The sequence below is a fragment of the Danio aesculapii genome, chromosome 11 (genome assembly GCF_903798145.1).
Source record: "Danio aesculapii chromosome 11, fDanAes4.1, whole genome shotgun sequence".
Classification (NCBI taxonomy): Eukaryota; Metazoa; Chordata; class Actinopteri; order Cypriniformes; family Danionidae; genus Danio; species Danio aesculapii.
Genome location: NC_079445.1, coordinates 18,345,833 through 18,365,377, shown reverse-complemented (window position 1 = coordinate 18,365,377; position 19,545 = coordinate 18,345,833). Strand labels below are relative to the sequence as shown.

General features: G+C 37.1%; 1 protein-coding gene across 1 annotated transcript; it reads right to left on the bottom strand.

The window, feature by feature from the left end:
- Window positions 1-904: 904 nt before the first annotated feature.
- On the bottom strand, window positions 905-18,792 carry qrich1 (glutamine-rich 1). The gene is made up of 12 exons (XM_056468310.1): window positions 18,606-18,792; window positions 16,083-16,359; window positions 15,909-15,989; window positions 13,801-13,938; window positions 11,906-12,619; window positions 9,283-9,442; window positions 7,560-7,714; window positions 7,359-7,473; window positions 7,175-7,283; window positions 3,826-3,977; window positions 1,986-2,076; window positions 905-1,856 (listed from the first exon to the last, which is right to left on the bottom strand). The coding sequence occupies exons 2-12, from the start codon at window positions 16,329-16,331 to the stop codon at window positions 1,667-1,669; spliced, it is 2,154 nt and encodes a 717-aa protein (XP_056324285.1). The 5' UTR covers window positions 16,332-16,359; window positions 18,606-18,792; the 3' UTR covers window positions 905-1,666.
- Window positions 18,793-19,545: the final 753 nt, after the last annotated feature.

Below are 19,545 nucleotides of genomic sequence, written 5' to 3'. Positions count from 1 at the left end.
ATATATATATATATATACATAGTAAGTATTGTTTATTTGGTTCTTGAATGAATTAAATATCATGAGCTTTAATTTGTTATTTTAAAATCTGAATTTGATCGCCTCACAGCAAGAAGGTCACTGGTTTGAGCCTCGGCTGGGTCAGTAGGCATTTCTGTGTGGAGTTTGCTTGTGGGTTTCTTCCAGGTGCTCTGATTTCCCCAGTCCAAATAAGTGGTAAAGGTGAATTGGTTATGCTAAAAATTGCCCAAAGTATATGCGTGTGAATGAGTGTGTATGGATGTTTCCCAGTGATGGGTTGCTGCTGGAAGGGCATCTGCTGCATAAACCATATGCTGGATTAGTTGGCGGTTCATTCCACTATGGCAACCCCAGATTAATAAATGGACTAAGCTGAAAAGAAAATGAATGAATAAAATCTGAATTTGGAACTTTTGGACCTTTGCTTAAATTCAAGTGTTAATGCAATTCATTTGTAATATAATAAACATTTTAATATATATATATATATATATATATATATTTTTTTTTAATAAACAAATATATATATATATATATATATATATTAATATCACCAATATTGTAAAATTTATTCAAATAATCTACAATTTTATCTGACAAGTTTCAGCTCGATCTCATAAGAAACATATTTTTAAGTATTTTCTGAAAAGTGGTTAATTCATAAGATTTCATGTTTTGAAGAGGCCTGTCCACAAACCCCACCCCCCGTTGGGCATGAGCAAATTGTACTAAAATGGAGGAATGACATTATACAGATTAATATGAATAAGCCACTAAATCAGAATATATATATGAGCTGACAAATCCCTCATTTAAATCCTTTGTAAAAATGTTCGTGTAAATTGCTGTGCTTGATTCAACAATGCATGTCATAATTCGGTGATCTACTTACAAAGAAATTTATTCTGCCTGTGTGTTGTTTGTGTGCCAGACTGCAGAAAGACTCAAAGACAACACACAACAGGTGATTCACTGTACAAAAAGGCATGTTTGAAAACACAGGCTTCAGTTCTCCAGCACCACTATAATATCAATACATATCAGGTTACCATAGATGCATGTGTGTGTATATATATAAAAAAAAAATCAAATAAAAACAGAACCAAAAAGTCTTGATGTATAATACACTCCTCAGATAACGCGATCTGTGCTACTGCAAAAGCTCCCGGAGGCGAGCAAGGGATGTGTTAACGGTTACAGATGAATGAGGCCATGTTTTTAAACACCTGATGTGTTCCAGTCCACTACCAAAACAAAAATGGCTTAAATCGGTCTTCGAAACCACCAGATCCTTACAGTTCAGCACTTATTGAAGGAAAATGAAACAGAGGACAGTGGGAAGAGGGATGGAGCGTAACATACATGGCAGAAAGAGAGAAATGCACACATCAAGGGATCTGGGATCTGAATACGTTTCATTAGGCGAACAAACAGAAAGAAGTTCCTGTCTCTAAAAACAAAACAAACAAAAAAAAGGCTTTTATGCACGTAATCCAGCTCATCCAAAACTCCACTTGATTCTCCTTTCAATGGTGGATGAATATAAAGAGATGCCGCAGAGGAAACGTGATTCAGTCTGTTTGGATGACGCTGGAGATCTCCATCCATCTTTCACTTATTTCCTTTCCCCCTCAAGCGTCGTCTCTCAGTGAACGCTGGTCTGCGTGATGGAGATGATCTCCTGGATTTCCCGCACCATCATGATGCGTGTTAGCATGTGCTCCAGTTGCTCGCTCGTGATTGGCTGAGTGGAGTACCAGATGGGGCTGTTTGGTGCCACTACAGGCTCCGGCGTCAGGTAATATGTGTCATTGCGACCCTTAGCAGTCTGAGGGCTGACGATAGTCAAATGAAGAAGAGGTGAATATTTAGTGAAGATAACACTTGTTTGTATATTATACCAAAGATAAGACAGTGGTGAGAAATCTACATGTATGAAAGATTAGCACTAGCATTTTACTCACCATTTAAAGAGGTAAAAGTCATAGAGCTTGATGGGACAGCGCAGCGGGTTCTCGGGGTCTTCAGCCTGTTCTGCGTACATGTCATCAGTCACTGGAACAATGAAAGATCTGGATAATTACTTAAGAATTGCCACAGTTTTTGACAAATTCCTTTGCATAATTTTATATTACTTGGGCATCTGTGGTAAACTAGCATGAAACAGTCTACCCATTTAGCAATACTGTTTGTAGAAACCTCCATGACCATGACAGGAAGTCTAAAGCCGCATTTACACTGCAGATCTTGACAGTCAGTTCCGATTTTGTGACTGTATCTGATTTTTTTGGTGACCAGCTGACATCTTTTAAAAGTGACTCGTATCCGATTGTCTGTATTTACACGGCAAAGGTGCAATGAGCAAGAAAAAAAAAAAAAGAGTGGGCGCTGACTTCCAGCTGATAATAAAAGAACGCTCTTTTCTCCATGCTTGTATTTAATCTGTTTGCATGGTTTCCTTTTTTTGACAAGCTGTTTTACTATAGTTATGATAGAAAAGTTCTCATTTGGCCATCTTCTTTTAATCTAGGCCTTTTTAAACCAGTAGGCATCATAATGTCATTTCCATGGCATGATTTGTGCATGTGATGTATGCAACAGTTTTAGTCTAGCCTATATAGTTTACGTGGCTGTCGTTGCGCTCTCTCAGTCTCTCTCATTAACATGCTTAAATGCCTGTGCTACATGACAATATAAAAGCTTTTTTAGTCCTCGTGTATGAGATTTAAGGTTTGGGATTGTGCTGAAGTCAGTTCTGAAATGAAAGCATCAGAGTTGACGTCATTCGCTACTGTTTTTAATGATGCGCGACTCGCATTGACAGGTGAAAATCCAATCTATCTGCTTACACTGCAGAGGCAGATCTGATTCATATTGGATACATTTCTAAATATGAACAAGGCCTGAATCTGATTAGAGTAAATCAGAATTCATGTGATTTTTTCCCTGCTTACACATACATGGGCCTTATCCGATCTGTGCCACATGGGAGAAAAAACAAAAAAAACATTCAGAATTGAGTCACTTGAACATGCAGTGTAAATGCAGCTTTGGTTGAGAATCATATAAAAACATCTACTGAAATGTTCGATTGAATTAAATGTAATTTATCTCATTTGCCATAAATCAAAGCTTTAAAAAAAAGTCTGGAAAGCTATACACATTTATGCCTACATCTGCATCTGGGCAAGCACTATTAAAAATACCATATTGGTTATAAATTGGATATTGGTTTTAAATATGTGAAAGATTTAACTTTAAATTAAGAAAGTGGAGCAAATTTTAGAGGGGCTTGCAATTTTTTTAACTGCTACAGATATCATTTCGTCAGCAAGGATGTGGTTTAAATTCATTCTGCGCCATCTGCATAGTCATATATAAATGAATTTATATTCGCATATAGAAACTTCTTGTCCGGTGTGCAATACATATGTGCCATGTCACGTGACACTATTGCAACACACATTCACATTTCTTCTCTTTGTTTCTCTGTGCTTCTTTTATAGAAACTATAGAGACCAATGGTTCTTGAGGTGCTTGAGCTACTAAATGAATGCCAAAGTCTGTTTAACTGATTGTATTTTAATTACATTACAACATCCATGCTGTAAAAGGAACCCTATAAAATGGAAAAAAGTCACATTAACAGTTCACCGGAAGTTTATCAGTACAAAACACTAGCTCTGCATATACCCTATTGCTTTATTAACATAAAAGATAAATACTGCATAATTCTTGATTAAAGTTTACAATTTTCCTTATAACAAGACAACATCTGGCCATTTTAGCCCTTTTCATCCTAACCTTTCTGTCCAACATGGTGTGGTCCAACTCCTTTCAGGTAGCGGATGCTGGTGCTCTTGTCTTTAGGGTTGGTGGGGTTCTTCTTTGTGTGTCTGAGCACTTTGGAGAAGGCCACTTTCATATGCTGCTCCACTGTGGTCAAGTGAAAGTACCTGTGCAAAGATGACATTTGAACTCCAGAGCCTTCAGTGTGTGTGTGTGTGTGTGTGTGTGTGTGTGTGTGTGTGTGTGTGTAAATTTTCACAGTATGTCTGGTAATATATTTTCTTCTGGAGAAAGTCTTATTTGTTTATTTTTGGCTAGAATAAGAGCTGTTTTAAATTTTTTAAAAACCCTTTTTTAAGGTCAATATTAATAGCCCCTTTAAGCAATATATTTTTTTCAATAGTCAACAGAACAACCCAATGTTATACAATAAATTGCCTAATTACCCCAACTTGCCTGGTTAAGATGTCACTTTAAGCTGTATAGAAGTTTCTTGAAAAATATCTAGCAAAATATTATTTACTGTCATCATGACAAAGATAAAAGAAATCAGTCTGATTGGTTGAGAGCCATGCAATATTCTACTAGAATCATCAATGACGCATCCCCTTCGCTTAAATGTATCACTTCCCCAGCAGTGCATCAGTGGCCGTTCACCTTGCTGATGGGCATTATTCTGGAGTTTCATGTATAATCCTAATCTGTGAGCAAGATCATCTGTTATGTCATCTCTAATTACAATATTCTGCATGATATTACAATGAAATAACTCCTTGTTCTAAACTAACGCGTTTAGCAATGGCTTTTGCTGTTCAGACGTTCAGTTGCTGATGTGAATCCGTGGCAGAAGTAGTTCCTCGGCTTCCTCACACAAAGAGTTTTTGATACACTCCATGATTGTTTTTACTTTTTAATTTGTTATATTTACACACACACACACACACACACACACACACACACACACACACACACACACACACGCTGTCTAATAGCTGTAGAAGCCCATCATCACACTTGGATTACAGAACTGCTACAAGGTTGATATTGCTAATTTATGCAACAGTTCTTTCTTTGGCTGCATTTACACTGCAGATCTTGATGGTCAATTCTGATTTTGTGACTGTATCCGATTTGTTTGATGACCTGCTTACATCATCTTTTAAAAGTGACTCGTATCCGATCGTCTGCATTTACACAGCACACGGCAAAGGCGCAAAGAGCAGGAAAAAAAAGAGCGGGCGCTGACCAATAGCTGATAATTAAAGAGCGCTTTTTTCTCTATTCCTGTATGAAATCTGTTCGCAGCTTTTGACAAGCTGTTTTTCTATAGTTTATGACAGAAAGGTTCTTCTTTTGATATATAGGCTTTTTTTAATGTCATGTCCGTGGCGTGATTTATGCATGTGATGTATACACTAGTTTTATATTAGTTTATATTGGTTACGTGGCGGACATTGCGCTCTCTTGCTTTCGTTAACATAAATACCTGTGCTATATGACAATATAAAAGCTGTTTAAGTCCTTGTGTATGAGATTTAAGGTTTGGGACTCTGCTGAAGTCTGTTCCGAAATGAAAGCGTCAGACTTGACGTCATTCGCTACGGGTTTTAATGACGCGCGACACGCATTGACAGGTGAAAATCCGATCTACCTGCTTACACTGCAGACATGAGGGCACAGATGTGATTCATATCGGATAAGTTTCCACATATGAACAAGGCCTGAATCTGATTTGAGTAAATTGGAATCCATGTGATTTGTTCCTGCTTACTCGTACATGAGCCATATCCATTATGTGCCACATGGGAGGAAAAAAAAATATCGGAATACTCACTTTAACAGTGCGGTGTAAATGCAGCCTTAGATCTTGATTCTGATTGGCTTAAATCTAATTCTATGCTAAAAATACGCTTGCGCAATTTACTTGCTGTACATTTAAAGAATAAATCCCTTTAATTGTGATGCATTTACATTCAGTGAACATTTTCACACTTACAAATATTTCATAAAAGTTAAACGAGTAAAAATAGTTATTAATAACTTAGGAATGGAGAAGCAGGAACAAATATACAGATTTGTATTTCTTTTTTCGTTACTTCCAAAGACTTCCTAATCCAGCACTGGTATATAGTAGGCATGTGCCGGTATCACATTTTCATGCTGCGATTAATTGATTGAGCTTTTATCACGGTATACGGTATTATCACGATATTGTAATTTTACTAGAGAAACAGGTAAAAAAACACAAAAAACTTCAGTTTCGTCAACTTAGTAACTTTAATAACTTTTTAAATCAACTAAAAGTACTTCAAACATTTAAATACAAATAAATATAAATAAAACAATATAAAAGTAAACTTGAGCAATTATATCAAAGTGAATGTGCAAAGAGAAACCGTCTTCGATCAGCAATCCCTGTGCATTTTTTTGGAACCCAAAATATTTCCAAACCTCTGACTTTTTTTTTGAAGGGGGATAAATTGTCGGCAGCGTTCCTTTTTCCGCCATGCTTCTTCTTCGTGTGAGGATTAGAAAGCGGTGGCAGCGGCGGCGCGCACTGCGTGCACACAATGGTTCTACATGCGGGGATTGTTTACATCAGAGTGCGCATCAGTTCTGCGCAGCATATACGCAGTGTTTCTTCAAGCGGTTGATGGAAAATAAGCTGAAGGGGGATAAATTGTCGGCAGCGTTCCTCTTTCCGCCATGCTTCTTCTTCGTGTGAGGATTATAGTGCGGTGGCAGCGGCGGCGCGCGCCGTGTGCACACAGTGCTTCTACATGCGGGGATTGTTTACATCAGAGTGCGCATCAGTTCTGCGCAGCATATACGCAGTGTTTCTTCAAGCGGTTGATGGAAAATAAGCTAATGCGCGCTCTAAGAATATAAATTCAGATCTATTATTTTTCACGGTATTTTGAAGTGCCCGCGATAACAATATCGTGCATATTCATTACCGTGATTTATCGCATTACCGAATACCGGCACAAGCCTAGTATATAGATTATTGTCTACATTTCAAAATTAACTAGATTAAGCATAAATGAATAAAAATTAATTTAATGCAAAGAATAAAGTGTTTTCATCACTTGAAAAGAGCATGCAGTGTTTTGCTGACTGTGAAAAGCATCCATGCATGTTGCCTTCCATAAAAATGATAGACAACCTTCTACAACTGTACTAATACACTACAGCTGCAATCCAACTGTATGCTTTACCGACTGCCTCTGGGTGTGGTCAAAAGGTCAAAACATTTTACAGCTCATTTACACCTGTATTTAGTGCTGTCTACTTGTGATCAGATTAATGGGAACACATCTTAACATCATGTGCATTAGAGTACTGAAAAAGGAAGGAGACTCACTTGGTGTTGAAATACATCAGTGTAGTGAGGAGAGTGGCTGGTGAGTGAGCTCCCAACTGCTTACATTCCCACAGCATCTCCTCTGTCACGTGACTTGGGATAATATAGCCTGGCAAATGCAAAAACAGTTAGGATACACTCCGCAAAGCAAACCAAAAATGTTAATAACATTCAAAAGACTCACCAAGTGGATGAATACTGGGCCTCCACTCCTCCAGAATTTTGTGTAAACACTGACAGAAGCGGCTATAGTACTGATCAGAGAAGATGTCGTCTACCCTGCCGTTCTCAAACATGTACTATATTGGAGAAAAAAGAAAAGGTAATCAGCTTAAACAGACTAAACAGAATCTGTACTACAAAAAGACTGAGTAATCTGACATACTTTCTGTATACATAAAAATACATAGTATAATGAATCGGGTTCGAACGGCTCTCCCTCCAGCCCACGGGCCTCTTGAGTCATCAGGGACAGAGCCAGGTTCAACTCTCCCACTGAACTCGACACAAGGTCGTCCTGGAAGCGCAGCGGCTGTCGACCTGCAGAGACAGACAGAGGTTTATTTTACCTAATATCATTGTTATTGGAGGCTTAACAAAAACAGGTCATAGCTTTGTAAGTTTAAGAGGATCTGTCAAGCTCTTTTCAACAATCTAGTTTTAAACTCTTCATTTCCACTTCCAAAGCGGTTAATTCTGTTACTTTAAAATGCAGTATGTAAGTTTGACACCCAGTGGTTGAACTAGGTATTGCACTCCTGGTTCAAAAAACATGCAATCGCAGGTTGCCAGATTGCCGACACCAAAAGCAGTGTTCCTGACTGTCAAGCCTAAAGGCTGATTTAAGGTAGATTTAAACCATGTTCGAAATAAAAGCAACGGTACACGATAGAAGGAATATTTTCTATAATAAAAGGAGTTTTTGTCCTAACCAACATCTGAAATTTATTTTTTAGAAACGGCTTCGATTTCTTGCAGCAGAACAGGACAAAGACAATGATGACCTCAGGTACACGTTGTGTGCTTTATTCAGTGTTAAATGCTAATAATGTGACTTTTGAATGCCTTTTTACAAGACAGTTATTGCCGTACTACTGAAAGCAGCAGCAGTTTACCTCAGATCTCGAAAATAAAATAAACTGTTTAAAATTGAACTTTAGAACTGTGACAACTGTGAACTTGTGCAAGGCAACACATATCAGTGACTCAGCATGTACATTTAATAATGTTAAAAAGGTTTGATATGCTTTATTTAGATTATAAACATTAACATTTCGTTGGAGTGCAGTAAGTGCACTATTCTGTGCTTCTGAATGGCAGCATTTAAATTTGTCATGTTGCGTCTGGTGCAAACAGCCAAATTGCTTATCACTATCTATCTGGTCATGTAGCGTGTTGTTAGGGCACGTGGTTACAATGTAACCTGCCCACCTAATGTTTACATTTATATTATTTTCTAAGTAATAATCACCTCATGTGGAACTCTGACTCTAAACTGGCATTGGGCGGGTTAAATGACCAAAACAAATACAGCTGTTCTGCCACATAATGGATTTTCAAGTTAGAATATCTGACTTCGGCATTGTTTTTCAGATAAACAAGAATGATTCTTTCATATCTGCAAACATATTAAGGTATTTTTACAGATTGTATGTTATACATTTGTAGAAATAATACAATCAAACAAAAAAAGTCAATGTTGAAAAAGTATGTGCACTAGTAAAAAAAAAGTTAATATTGAAAAAACTGCTAATTGCTTAAATTTCAAAACATTGATTTTTTCACATTTATTGACTTTATTAAAGAGAAGTTGCTGATCAGAAACAATATGGTTTTAGTTGAAAATGGTCATATTTTGAATAAAATATTACGTTTTAGATAAATAATTAAAACCGCAACTCCCTTTGAAACGGTTTGTGCACACATGAAAAGCATGTAAAGATTATTGCTTCAATTTATAAAGCTTAAAGTAATCTTTATCTAACGTTCTTGTACTGAATCTGAAATTTCCCTCATTTTGCTACGTGCTACTGAAAGTTTCAGATTGTGACAAACCTAGATTGAGCAGCATCATAAAAAGAACAGGAAAAGTGAAAAAGTAAACTCACGTCCAATAGGTGCCAGCTTATTTTGTTCATTTTTGTCCAGCTCATCATTTTTGCGGTGAACCCAAAGCCTCCAGACCTCCAGCCCATCCTCAGGCTTCAGTGTGTTCGGGAGGACCAATTCAGGAGGAGGCTCTACCTGCGGCTCCGCCTCTGTCTGCGCCTGACAAACACAGAACATCAACACCTCACCATATTGCTAAACAAGAGATATGCATTCTTCACTATGGTTAAATACACATGATACAGCTTTAAATATTTAAAGATATATAAAATATATAAAAATATATCTACTCTCAAAACTTGTTCCAAACTTGTAATGAATTAAAACTTTCAGTGACCCTTTACAATAAGGTTGGTTTCATTAATGTTACTAACATGAATTAGGAATATTACTTGTACAGCATTTATTAATCATAGTCTAACAGTTACGGAAGCATTATTAACATTATTTAAAGCCTTGTGAGTTAGGCATGAGAAAATAACCGTTTTCAATGTATACCACAGTTTGGAAAAGTAAAAAATTAAGTACAATTTTTCTGCTATACCGTTTCTAAGGTATGTGTACTATTTTTTTTTTTTAGGAAAAAAGTATCTCCAGCAGAAAATATATCCAAAGACGCCATTTTACATCGTAAAGAAATCTGTGTTTTTGAAACTAATGAAGACAGCAGAAGTCGATGATTGATTTGAATTATTTAGCCTGACATGTTTACTGCTTCAAAATACATTAAATGTTTCTCAAAATAAAATAAATTGTGTTCAAATGGGAAAGAAGTTTTTGTTTTTAACCCAGACATTTAAAAAGAATATATTTCAGAGCAGTAATCACAATACTGTGAAACCGTGATATTTTTATTCAAGGTTATCATACCGTCAGAATCTAACACTGGGCCATGCCTATTGTGAGTTAACATGAACTAACAACGAACAACTGTATTTTCATTAGCTAACATTAACAAAGAGCAAATACTGTAGTAAATGTATTTTTCATTATTTGTTCATGTTAATAAATAGATTAAATAACACAACCTTATTGTAAAGTGTGACCATTTTTTGCAGAACATAAAAGACATGCAGAAAACCAAAATGTAAATCACCACTGACTTTCATATTATGAAAAAAAATACTATTAGAGCAGAGCGATTAATCAAAAAGTAATCGAAATCGACATTCAGAACCTATAATCTATCAAAATTTCCTAGGACAATTTTTTTCAGTATCGCGTGTGGAGTCACATGACCCAGCTCTGTTAAAGGCTGATTTATACTTCTACGGCCACTTTGCAGACACATCTGATCTCCGGTTGGACCTATTCTTGAGTCTTACTTTGCACTACATTGACGATGATTGGAAGCTGCGTCAGAGATGCCTTGAGAGGGCATATTTTCCATTACATTAAAATTATTATTTACATTAAAATATTTGTTTACAGAAGATGCACTAGTTTCAAATATTATTTACAGGATACGCAAGCATTATTTTGCTTAGAAGAGATACTGCTTATTTTCTACTTTTAAAATAAAAAAACCCCGAAAATTATTTTGTTTTGTTTGCAAAGTTATTTAGGCAATGTGTGCTTAATTTTAGTTGTTTAATGTTGATGTTCAGTAAATAATCATAGATAGTAGATAGTGTGTTTTCTTCAATTATTTTAACACTAGGACCACCATGGGGTCAATTTTACCCATCACTGTTATTCAAATGTACATACTGGCCTTCAACAAAACATTCAAGCCTCCCAGTCATTGACTTTTACTAAAATTGCTTTATTTACAATTCCCAGATATTATTATAATTATTTAGATAAAAACAGATTAAAAAGTGGAACGTTTATACCTATAAGCACCAGCGTGGGTCAAATTTACCCACTATAAAAAAAATGCTTGTATTTATGCACTGCTTATGTTTAAAATTACTCACCAATGACTTTTACTTTCAATTTTACTCACTGAATTAGTGGTTATAATAAATGAATAAAGTCACAATGACTAAAAGAAGGCAATTTGTAGCACTATTAACAACACAAAATGCAATGAATGATGGAGCGTCTGAAGAAATAAGTTACGCAGAGTATGAGGGCTCAAAGTTAGATATTTTAACCTACTCCTAATTTATTCTTGTTATCCTGAAATAATAATTTCATGAGTCTAGACGCGAAAAACAGTAAAATAGTATGCTTGTTTGTTTCTAAATAAAATTTGAGCTGGCAATTTTAGGAATACAGCGACCTCCGGCGGTTCTAGTGATAAAAATCTCACTTGTTATATCAGAGCATATTTACTGTACAAAACTTGTCCGTGAACTGTGAGGGCTAAAAAATAAATGAATAAAATAATCATTCATTAATCACAATTAAGTTAAAATTCAATAATCAAGTTTAAAAGTTTAATAATCAAGATTTTGATTTTAGGCCAAATCGCTCAGCCCTAAATACTATAGTAGTCAATGGGGACTAACAACGGTTTGTTTACATATATTATCGAAATATGATCCTTTTTGTTCTTCAGAAGAAAAACTCGTAAAAGATTGGATTAAGTAGAAGCTAGCAAATGATGACAGAACATTCAGGATTTTTGCTTTAAGTATTCCTTTAAACAAGCAAGATTTGGGGCGCTGTATTCACCTGCAGATGGAGCTGTTGTTCCTGTACTTCTCCATCCTGCACGTGCTGCTGCTGTTGTTGTGGATCCCATATATGCAGGGCCTGCGTTGTCCCAGAATAAGCGCCCCCTACAGTCTGCACGGCGACAGGGATGTGAATGTTTCCGTTCATAAACTGCGCAGGAAACAGTGAATGTACAACTTCCTCCTGAGTGGTCACTCCTGAGCCGGACACCGGAACCGCCACTGCCCCTGCAGCCTGAGATGCACCGATTACCATCTTGTCTTTGTCTTTGTCAGTTGGCGAGGCCTGGACCTGCACGGTGCTATAGGCCTCTTGTGGGATGGCGATGTGGGCCACACCTTGCTGCTGCGGGGCAGAGTACACAGGTATGGTCCAGGTCTCGCCGGCCGGGCCTGTGATGGTACCAGTGGCACTGTAGAGGTGAGTGCTGTCGACAGTCAGCAGGTCTGGTCGAAGTGACAAGTAGCCCTGCTGTTGGCCCTGCGGGATGGCCAATACGGTCGCCAGCTGCTGCCCTTGAGGGAGCGAGTAGGACACGACTGTAGGGACGTCCACCTTGCGTTTCTTCGCAGGCTGGAGGACGGCAGGCGAGGCTCCAGTTCGTCTGTCCACTTCCCTGGGGGAGCCCTGCTGCTGAGGGGACAGAGCCTCCACTGTTTGGATCTGAATCTGCTGACCTCCGGCAACTGCTGCCACCAGCTGAGCCTGGATCTGAGAGACATTATACCAAGTGTTACGCTATGAATCATGGCCTATGTTTTCATTTGGTATCAACATGCTTTCAGTGATCCAATAACATGTGGTCAGCCAAAATGCACAACCATTTACACCTGGTGTTAACATGCGTTCAAACAAGTCTCATGACTACTTGTGTTTAGATTTAACGGGACAGTTCACCCAAAAATGTATTCACTTGTTCAAAACCCATTCCAGTTTCTTTCTTCTGTTGAACACAAAAGAAGATATTTTGAAGAATGCTGGTTTCCATTAAATTATAATTTTTTTTTATTCTATTTTGAAAGTCAATGGGTCACAGCAACCAGCATTCTTCAAAATATCTTCTTTTGTGTTTAACAGGAGGAAAGCAACTCAAAGGTTCAATACATGAGGAAGGGTAAATGATTCTTGGGTGATTAACTCTTTAACCCCACTCTACATCATTCACTGGAGTTTTCAATTGTGACAAACAAGAGCTACCGAGTAAACAAACTCATGTTGTACGTAATGTTAGGTACAAAAACCCGCCTCCTCTTGACTGTTATTCATTTTACTGGCATATACTTCAACCGAATCAAAATGCAGATTTTGTTTGCTCATTTCAGTGCCATTTAAATGCCAGGGATGTCGATTGAAATCAAAAGTGCAGGTGCTGATTTGTGTGCTAAAATAATTTATATTTATATTAGTAACCTGTAGAATAATAATAATAGTGTCATTTTTGTCAAACCATTTGTGTGCAGCCTGTTTATGTGAAGCTTACACTTTTGTGAATTGAATCATTTTGTACTACATAGTTTGTATTTTTCTGAACACTTTAACCTTTTATATTTTACAGTGTAAATTAAATAAATTAATAAAAATTGTTTTTGGGTCTTTTAAAAAATACGAAAGTGTTAGAAAATTCCATAACAGTCACATGTTAGGTCAGTAAGTGGCTTTTGTAGCGATTCAAATCCATTCAACCACATCAGTGTTTACACTATAAAAGCAATCCTTTGAAAAGCATTTCTGACTACTGGACGTGGTCAAAGGAGCCAAAAAGTTTATATCCTGTTTTCATCTGCATTTAGTACTGCAACTTGTGATCACGCTCTCAAAAATGCATACTAGGTGTAAACTTACTTGCCTAACCTGCATAAACTGTACAAGCTGGTCATGTATTTTCGCAGTACCTGTTGTTGTTGTTCCTCTGTGAGTTCTCCCTGTTGCACCAGCTGTGTTGTAGTAACTCCTTGTAGCTGCTGTTGGGTGGGAGACGCCACCTGAAGTACCTGACCCACTGTCTGACCCTGCTCACCCTGAATCTGCACCTGTCAAAAGGGAGAGGCATTTAGACCATGACATGTGCTTGCCAACTGATTGGTCCACTGACCGTAAAATAAAGGTCTCAGTAACGTTTTGTCACCTACGCCATTTATTATGCAAAATCAAGTTCATGAACATGCACAACTGCAGGTTAGTTTAAATATTATCAATAGTGACATAACATTTGAATATAAAAATAAGAAAAAAAGAAAAAAGAAACCATTTCTAGAAAATAAAACATCTAAATGGCTGACTTGGTGTTCAATCATCATGGTTAAAACAGCTGTGTTTAATATTTGTGTGGAAAGAACAGGATTTGCTTGAAATTCTATACATGTTTTATCATCTTCAATCGATTATTTGTATCCTAGCTGAATTTAAAGCTGTTTTTAGTCAAAATGCTGCCAAAATCTTCCTAGAAAATGTGCTACTTTTCACACAGCATTTCAGATGCCTACAAATCCAACAATTACTCCTCAAATAATCTTACATAAGCATTATAATAATCACAAACACCCAAAATGTTCTAGTTTCAGGGCAGACATGTTTTCTGTGGTAAAAGACATCAACACTGCTCAGTACCAAGACAAAGCAGACATTCTGTCTACAAAGGATAGATAATCATAACAATTGGCAGCACTAGCCATCATGCCTGAAACTCATGATCTAAACTCTAAACAAAATAAGACAAATTTACACTCCATTCATTGAAAAAAAAAGCCTCTGGCATATTGAAGCTTGACATTACTGCCAGAATTTAAAAGCAGCAAACATGCCCGCTTACAAAACACTTCCTAAAGGCAGTTCATCAAAATATTAGTGGTCACCACATACTCAACCTTACGCCTCTCTGACCATGTTTGCCATTCATTCTTCTGTGAGGGTACATTTACATGACAACCATGAACCAACTTCCAATTGACTTTTTAGAAGCAGCATCAAAATAATACATTTCTGAAAACTACTAAAAATGCTGTATTATCCAAGCCAAGCAATAGATGATCTGACCTCTGCTGCATACAGCCCTGCAGTTGTTTTGTTTCTCAACTACCTGTGAACGGCTCTCTATTGAACATGCAATTTGTATGCAAATATCATCACTGTTTCCACAAAATTGCATTTTTGTTGTTTAAATGTACCCTAAAACACATATTTTTTTGATAATTGTTTCTGTTTACTTTCCCACATACAATAGGGCTTTTCACACTGTGCTTGACCGTGGGTTATTGTCATTCTAAACACCGCCTTTAACCCCAGGTAAAGACATGTTGCACACCTGTAATTTGAAAGCGGTGTTAGTACTGTGTTTTACACGAGGTTATGAAACCAATTTGCTGTGTTAACCCTGCATGGCTGTGGTAACTCTGTTCAGTGTGATATGGAGTGGTGTTTGCTTGTTGCTGTTGAACACTTGAATCAGGTCATGTCAGTAGGTGATCAAGAAATGGTATGCTGACATCATTTGCTCTGTTTTCACTCATTTGTATTTTTTGAGTGTATTTTCTATTTGTATTTTATCTCGTGAGGATTGAGATGGTTATAGATCTACATAGCAACATTTTTTATATAACTGGTAAGAAGATGTGGAAATCTCATGAAAAAAAGGCTGCCATTTATGCAGTTCATCCAATCAGCAAGAGTGACACTGCAAATATGTGTATTAGAACGTTAAGGGTTTAGGAGTGTACAGTTTGAAGCGTCTGTTAACGAATAGCCTAGAAACACCTGAGGTAAATTATGAGCAGTGTGAAACACACTTACAAATAACCCAAGATCATGTTTATCCATGACCCAGGCTTAAAAAAGGTGCGAAAAGCCCTAATGACTATCAAAACATTCTTCGAGATATCATATTTTAGGCTTCTACAGGAAAAAAAATTGACAGATTTAGAATAACTGATGATAGACTTTCAGTTATTCCAACAAACACAGTAAATGTCAGCTTCCCTGGTAAACGCTGGAAAAGCTATCAAACCTGTACTTGGATCTGCTGTTCAGATGCCTGATGCACAGCTGCAGCCAGCTGGGGGGAGATCTGTGTCGACGTCACCTGCACCTGCACAAAGACAAAGCAGAAATGATACTTTTAACGTTCTAATACTTTTCACATTGTATCTCAGAGCTAAAATGTCCATAGAGGTGATCCTACCGGACATGCCAGCTCCAGCAATGAGCCCGCCACCTCCGTGCTGTCCGTGTAGATGCAGTTGGCACCCTGCTGGTACACCATAGTGGTGGTGGTGCCGCTGGTCTGCTGGCTGAACTCCTGCAGCACCTCCGGGCCTTTGGAGGCCAGCGACTCCAGGAACTCTTTCATGCGGTGCTGAGGTATAGTGCGCGCCTTCTGCCGCACATACTCGTCGAACGAGATCGCACCGCCTTCAATGGGCTCATTCATGACAGGTCAGTCCACCCTGCACAGGAGCCTAGAACACAAGCACAGGGTATACGTTTACACTTACAAGACATGCTTATAGCTGAACTGTTTAGTGCATTTTGGCCATTTATATACACAACAGCAGCATTTGGGATTTTCAAGGGCAAGTTTTTGAAAAAGATACCACTTTTGTCCCTGTGTAAACTCTAAAAATGAACAAACAAAAAAATAATAATAATACATGCATGTTATGTGTTCGGTCTATAGATTTGTTAGTACTTGTCAAACCAAAACAAAGATGCCGAATTTCATTAATGGCTGTATGCAAGGCTGTAGTGTTTCTATACAAAGTGACATTGCGAGTTACTGGCCTGGCCTGCATGATAGTGTGTTTTTCGTAAGGATGTAATGATTCACCGTGAGTTGGTCGAAAATCGATTCAAATATGTGACGATTCAAATCAATAGACATGTTGAACGAATCGCGATACATATTTTGAACAGTGAGCCAAAGGTAGGGCGGCAGAGTAAAATGACAGGGTAAGGTGCGCCAGACGAAACACAAAGAGTGTGCAAATACTGCAAAAAGAGGTGTACTTACGCTAACATAACAAACATGATGCACATAAACCGTCAGCACAATGGGAAAAATTACTGTCACAGACGTCTAGACGCAAAAATGAACGCTTTGCAGTCCATGAGTGCTACGAAGATCACACAGTGCATCAGTGTATTCATAAAGAAAGTGTGAAGATGTTTATATATATATATATAGAGAGAGAGAGAGAGAGAGAGAGAGAGAGACTTTGGTTTCTATTCTTTTTTTTTTTTAAAAAGCAATTTAGTTATGGCAGAAAATGCATTATTTTACAAAAAATGTTCAGCATTTTAGAAAAAAATGAAAGGGCTCTTCATCTTAAACTTGTTTTAAATAACTTTGCTAAAAAAGTTACTAAATTGCAAATCGTGAGATTAATATCGTGAACTGTATCGAATCGCGAGTCAGGTGAATCGTTACATCCCTAGATTTTGGTCATTTTTGTAGATCTGCGTAAACAGGCAGTGTTATAACAACACTGTCATCTCCAGGCAAACGCATAATAAATATGAAGGAAATCAGTTTTCATTTTTGACTCATAAACAAATGTTTATATGCATAATTAGCAATACATTAATGCATGCATCTATCTGTTTACATATAAAACATAGCTCTGGAAAACAGTTATTATATGTAATTTCACATATATAGGTTTTAATCAGAGTAAAATGTTCATTAGTTTTTTTATAATAGAAGCTAACTAATAACATTTCAAATGAGAATATAATGCTTAAATCACTTATTTGCAATAATTTTTTTTACAGTAGGTCAATATAATATTCCATGTTTTCAGACTTGAAATATTAGGGAAAGACTGTAAACCTAATCGCCCATAACAGCTCGCTTCACATTGTTACATCAATCATTCAATAGAATCTCTGCACACAATGCAGATCTGGTTGAATTTTTAATAGCCAATCCTACAAACATCATTTCTGCAAGCATTCTTGTGCAATGTACACATAATTGCATAAACTAAAGATTAAAGGTGTTTCGTTAGATTTATTAGTGATGAAGAGCTCTGTACATGAAGCATTCAGACAGAAAGAGCCTCTAACCTTGCTGGACTTTAGACCCCCTGAAGCAAAATAAAAGAGCTGTATTGAGGTTCATCTCAAATCACAAACCAAACCTTATTTTGAACGATCACATAACACAAACGATATGTGTGTGTTTGTAAACTCGCTTTGCTTACGGTAAATCACGCAACGTTACTAGACCACTCAATGCTCTTGCCCCGAAAATATGCTAGCACTAATGCTAACGCGCTAACCTTTGTCAAGTGAAACTTCAAAACACACAGAAGCGGGCGTAAGGACTCGCATTGCGATATTAAATACATTTATGATATGCTGTTGTGTGGCATTAAGCATTATTCCCGCGGTAGATGTGGCATCGCGCGCGCAGATGTGAGGCTAACGTGAGCTCGCGTGCTAATCTTCCCATGCTACCTTAAATAAAAGCCAAAGCAATTTCCGCCAAAACACGCCGTTCAAAAAACAAAAACCCACTAAAGCTCAGCTAAAGCTGGCCGTGCACACGTCAAGTCCCATTGCTTTGCTCTATCTCGGTATTTTTGCAGCGCAATGCATTTTTCAACATTTAAGTGCGATTTATGTCGTGACGTGTGCTTATTCTGCTACACACATAAATGAAAGCATTGAAAGCCCGATGCGGCCGGGCGCAAACATGTCCTACCGTAGTGGAAAAACACACAAACGCGCTGCTTGGGAGGCTTGGATGGCCGTAATTGTGTTTTTTAATAATAATGTTTGCGATAGAGCTGACGGAAGTAGGCCTGCTGTGACAGCGCTAGACCCCGGGCTGTCCTGTAGCGTGAAGGCGGGGACGGAATCGCAGCTCCCCTTCCGGCTCCACTGCTGCCGCAAGCACACTCACAATGGCATGAACGCAGAGCGCGGTTGCCAGATCGCAACAAGAAACACCAAAATATAATTTAGAATGTGTTTTATTTTGAGAGGTAAAATACAAAATGTTGGGGAGGAATAAGAAATTTATAGGGTACATCGAAACATGCTATTCAATGTTCAAACGAGAAAGTGATTAATCTATTATCATGGATAATAAAACCATAATAATCTAATTATTATAATAAACCCATTGTTAGAAAAACTGGAAATGCAGTTTTTAATAGAATTATGTATTGGAATTATAAATTATTCCAATAAATAAATACAAATATATTTATTTGTACATTTTATAAAGTGTGATTTATATTTTTATAGCTTTTAAAAATATACAAAATAATAAAATAAAAACTACTATATATATATATATATATATAAGGTGTGAACTGTGTTTCACTGTGTGAAAGCTAGAAGCTAATTACGTTAATTTATTAAGCACTGTTGTTAGTATCTTGGTTTATTGTTATTATGGTATTAATTTTGTTACTGTGTGTTTGTACATAGCTAATTCTATTATAATATTTTTATTAATAAGAGCATAATAATAATCAACACAGGAACATGCCAAAAACTGAAAATGAAGCAAAAACATTCCATGTAAATGAACATGCGATACTTCAGACAAATATTTACTGAAATTGTAAAATAAAAAGTGATAGATAATTTAATTTATTAGCTTTTTCTAACAATACGATGTTACTGATGATGAT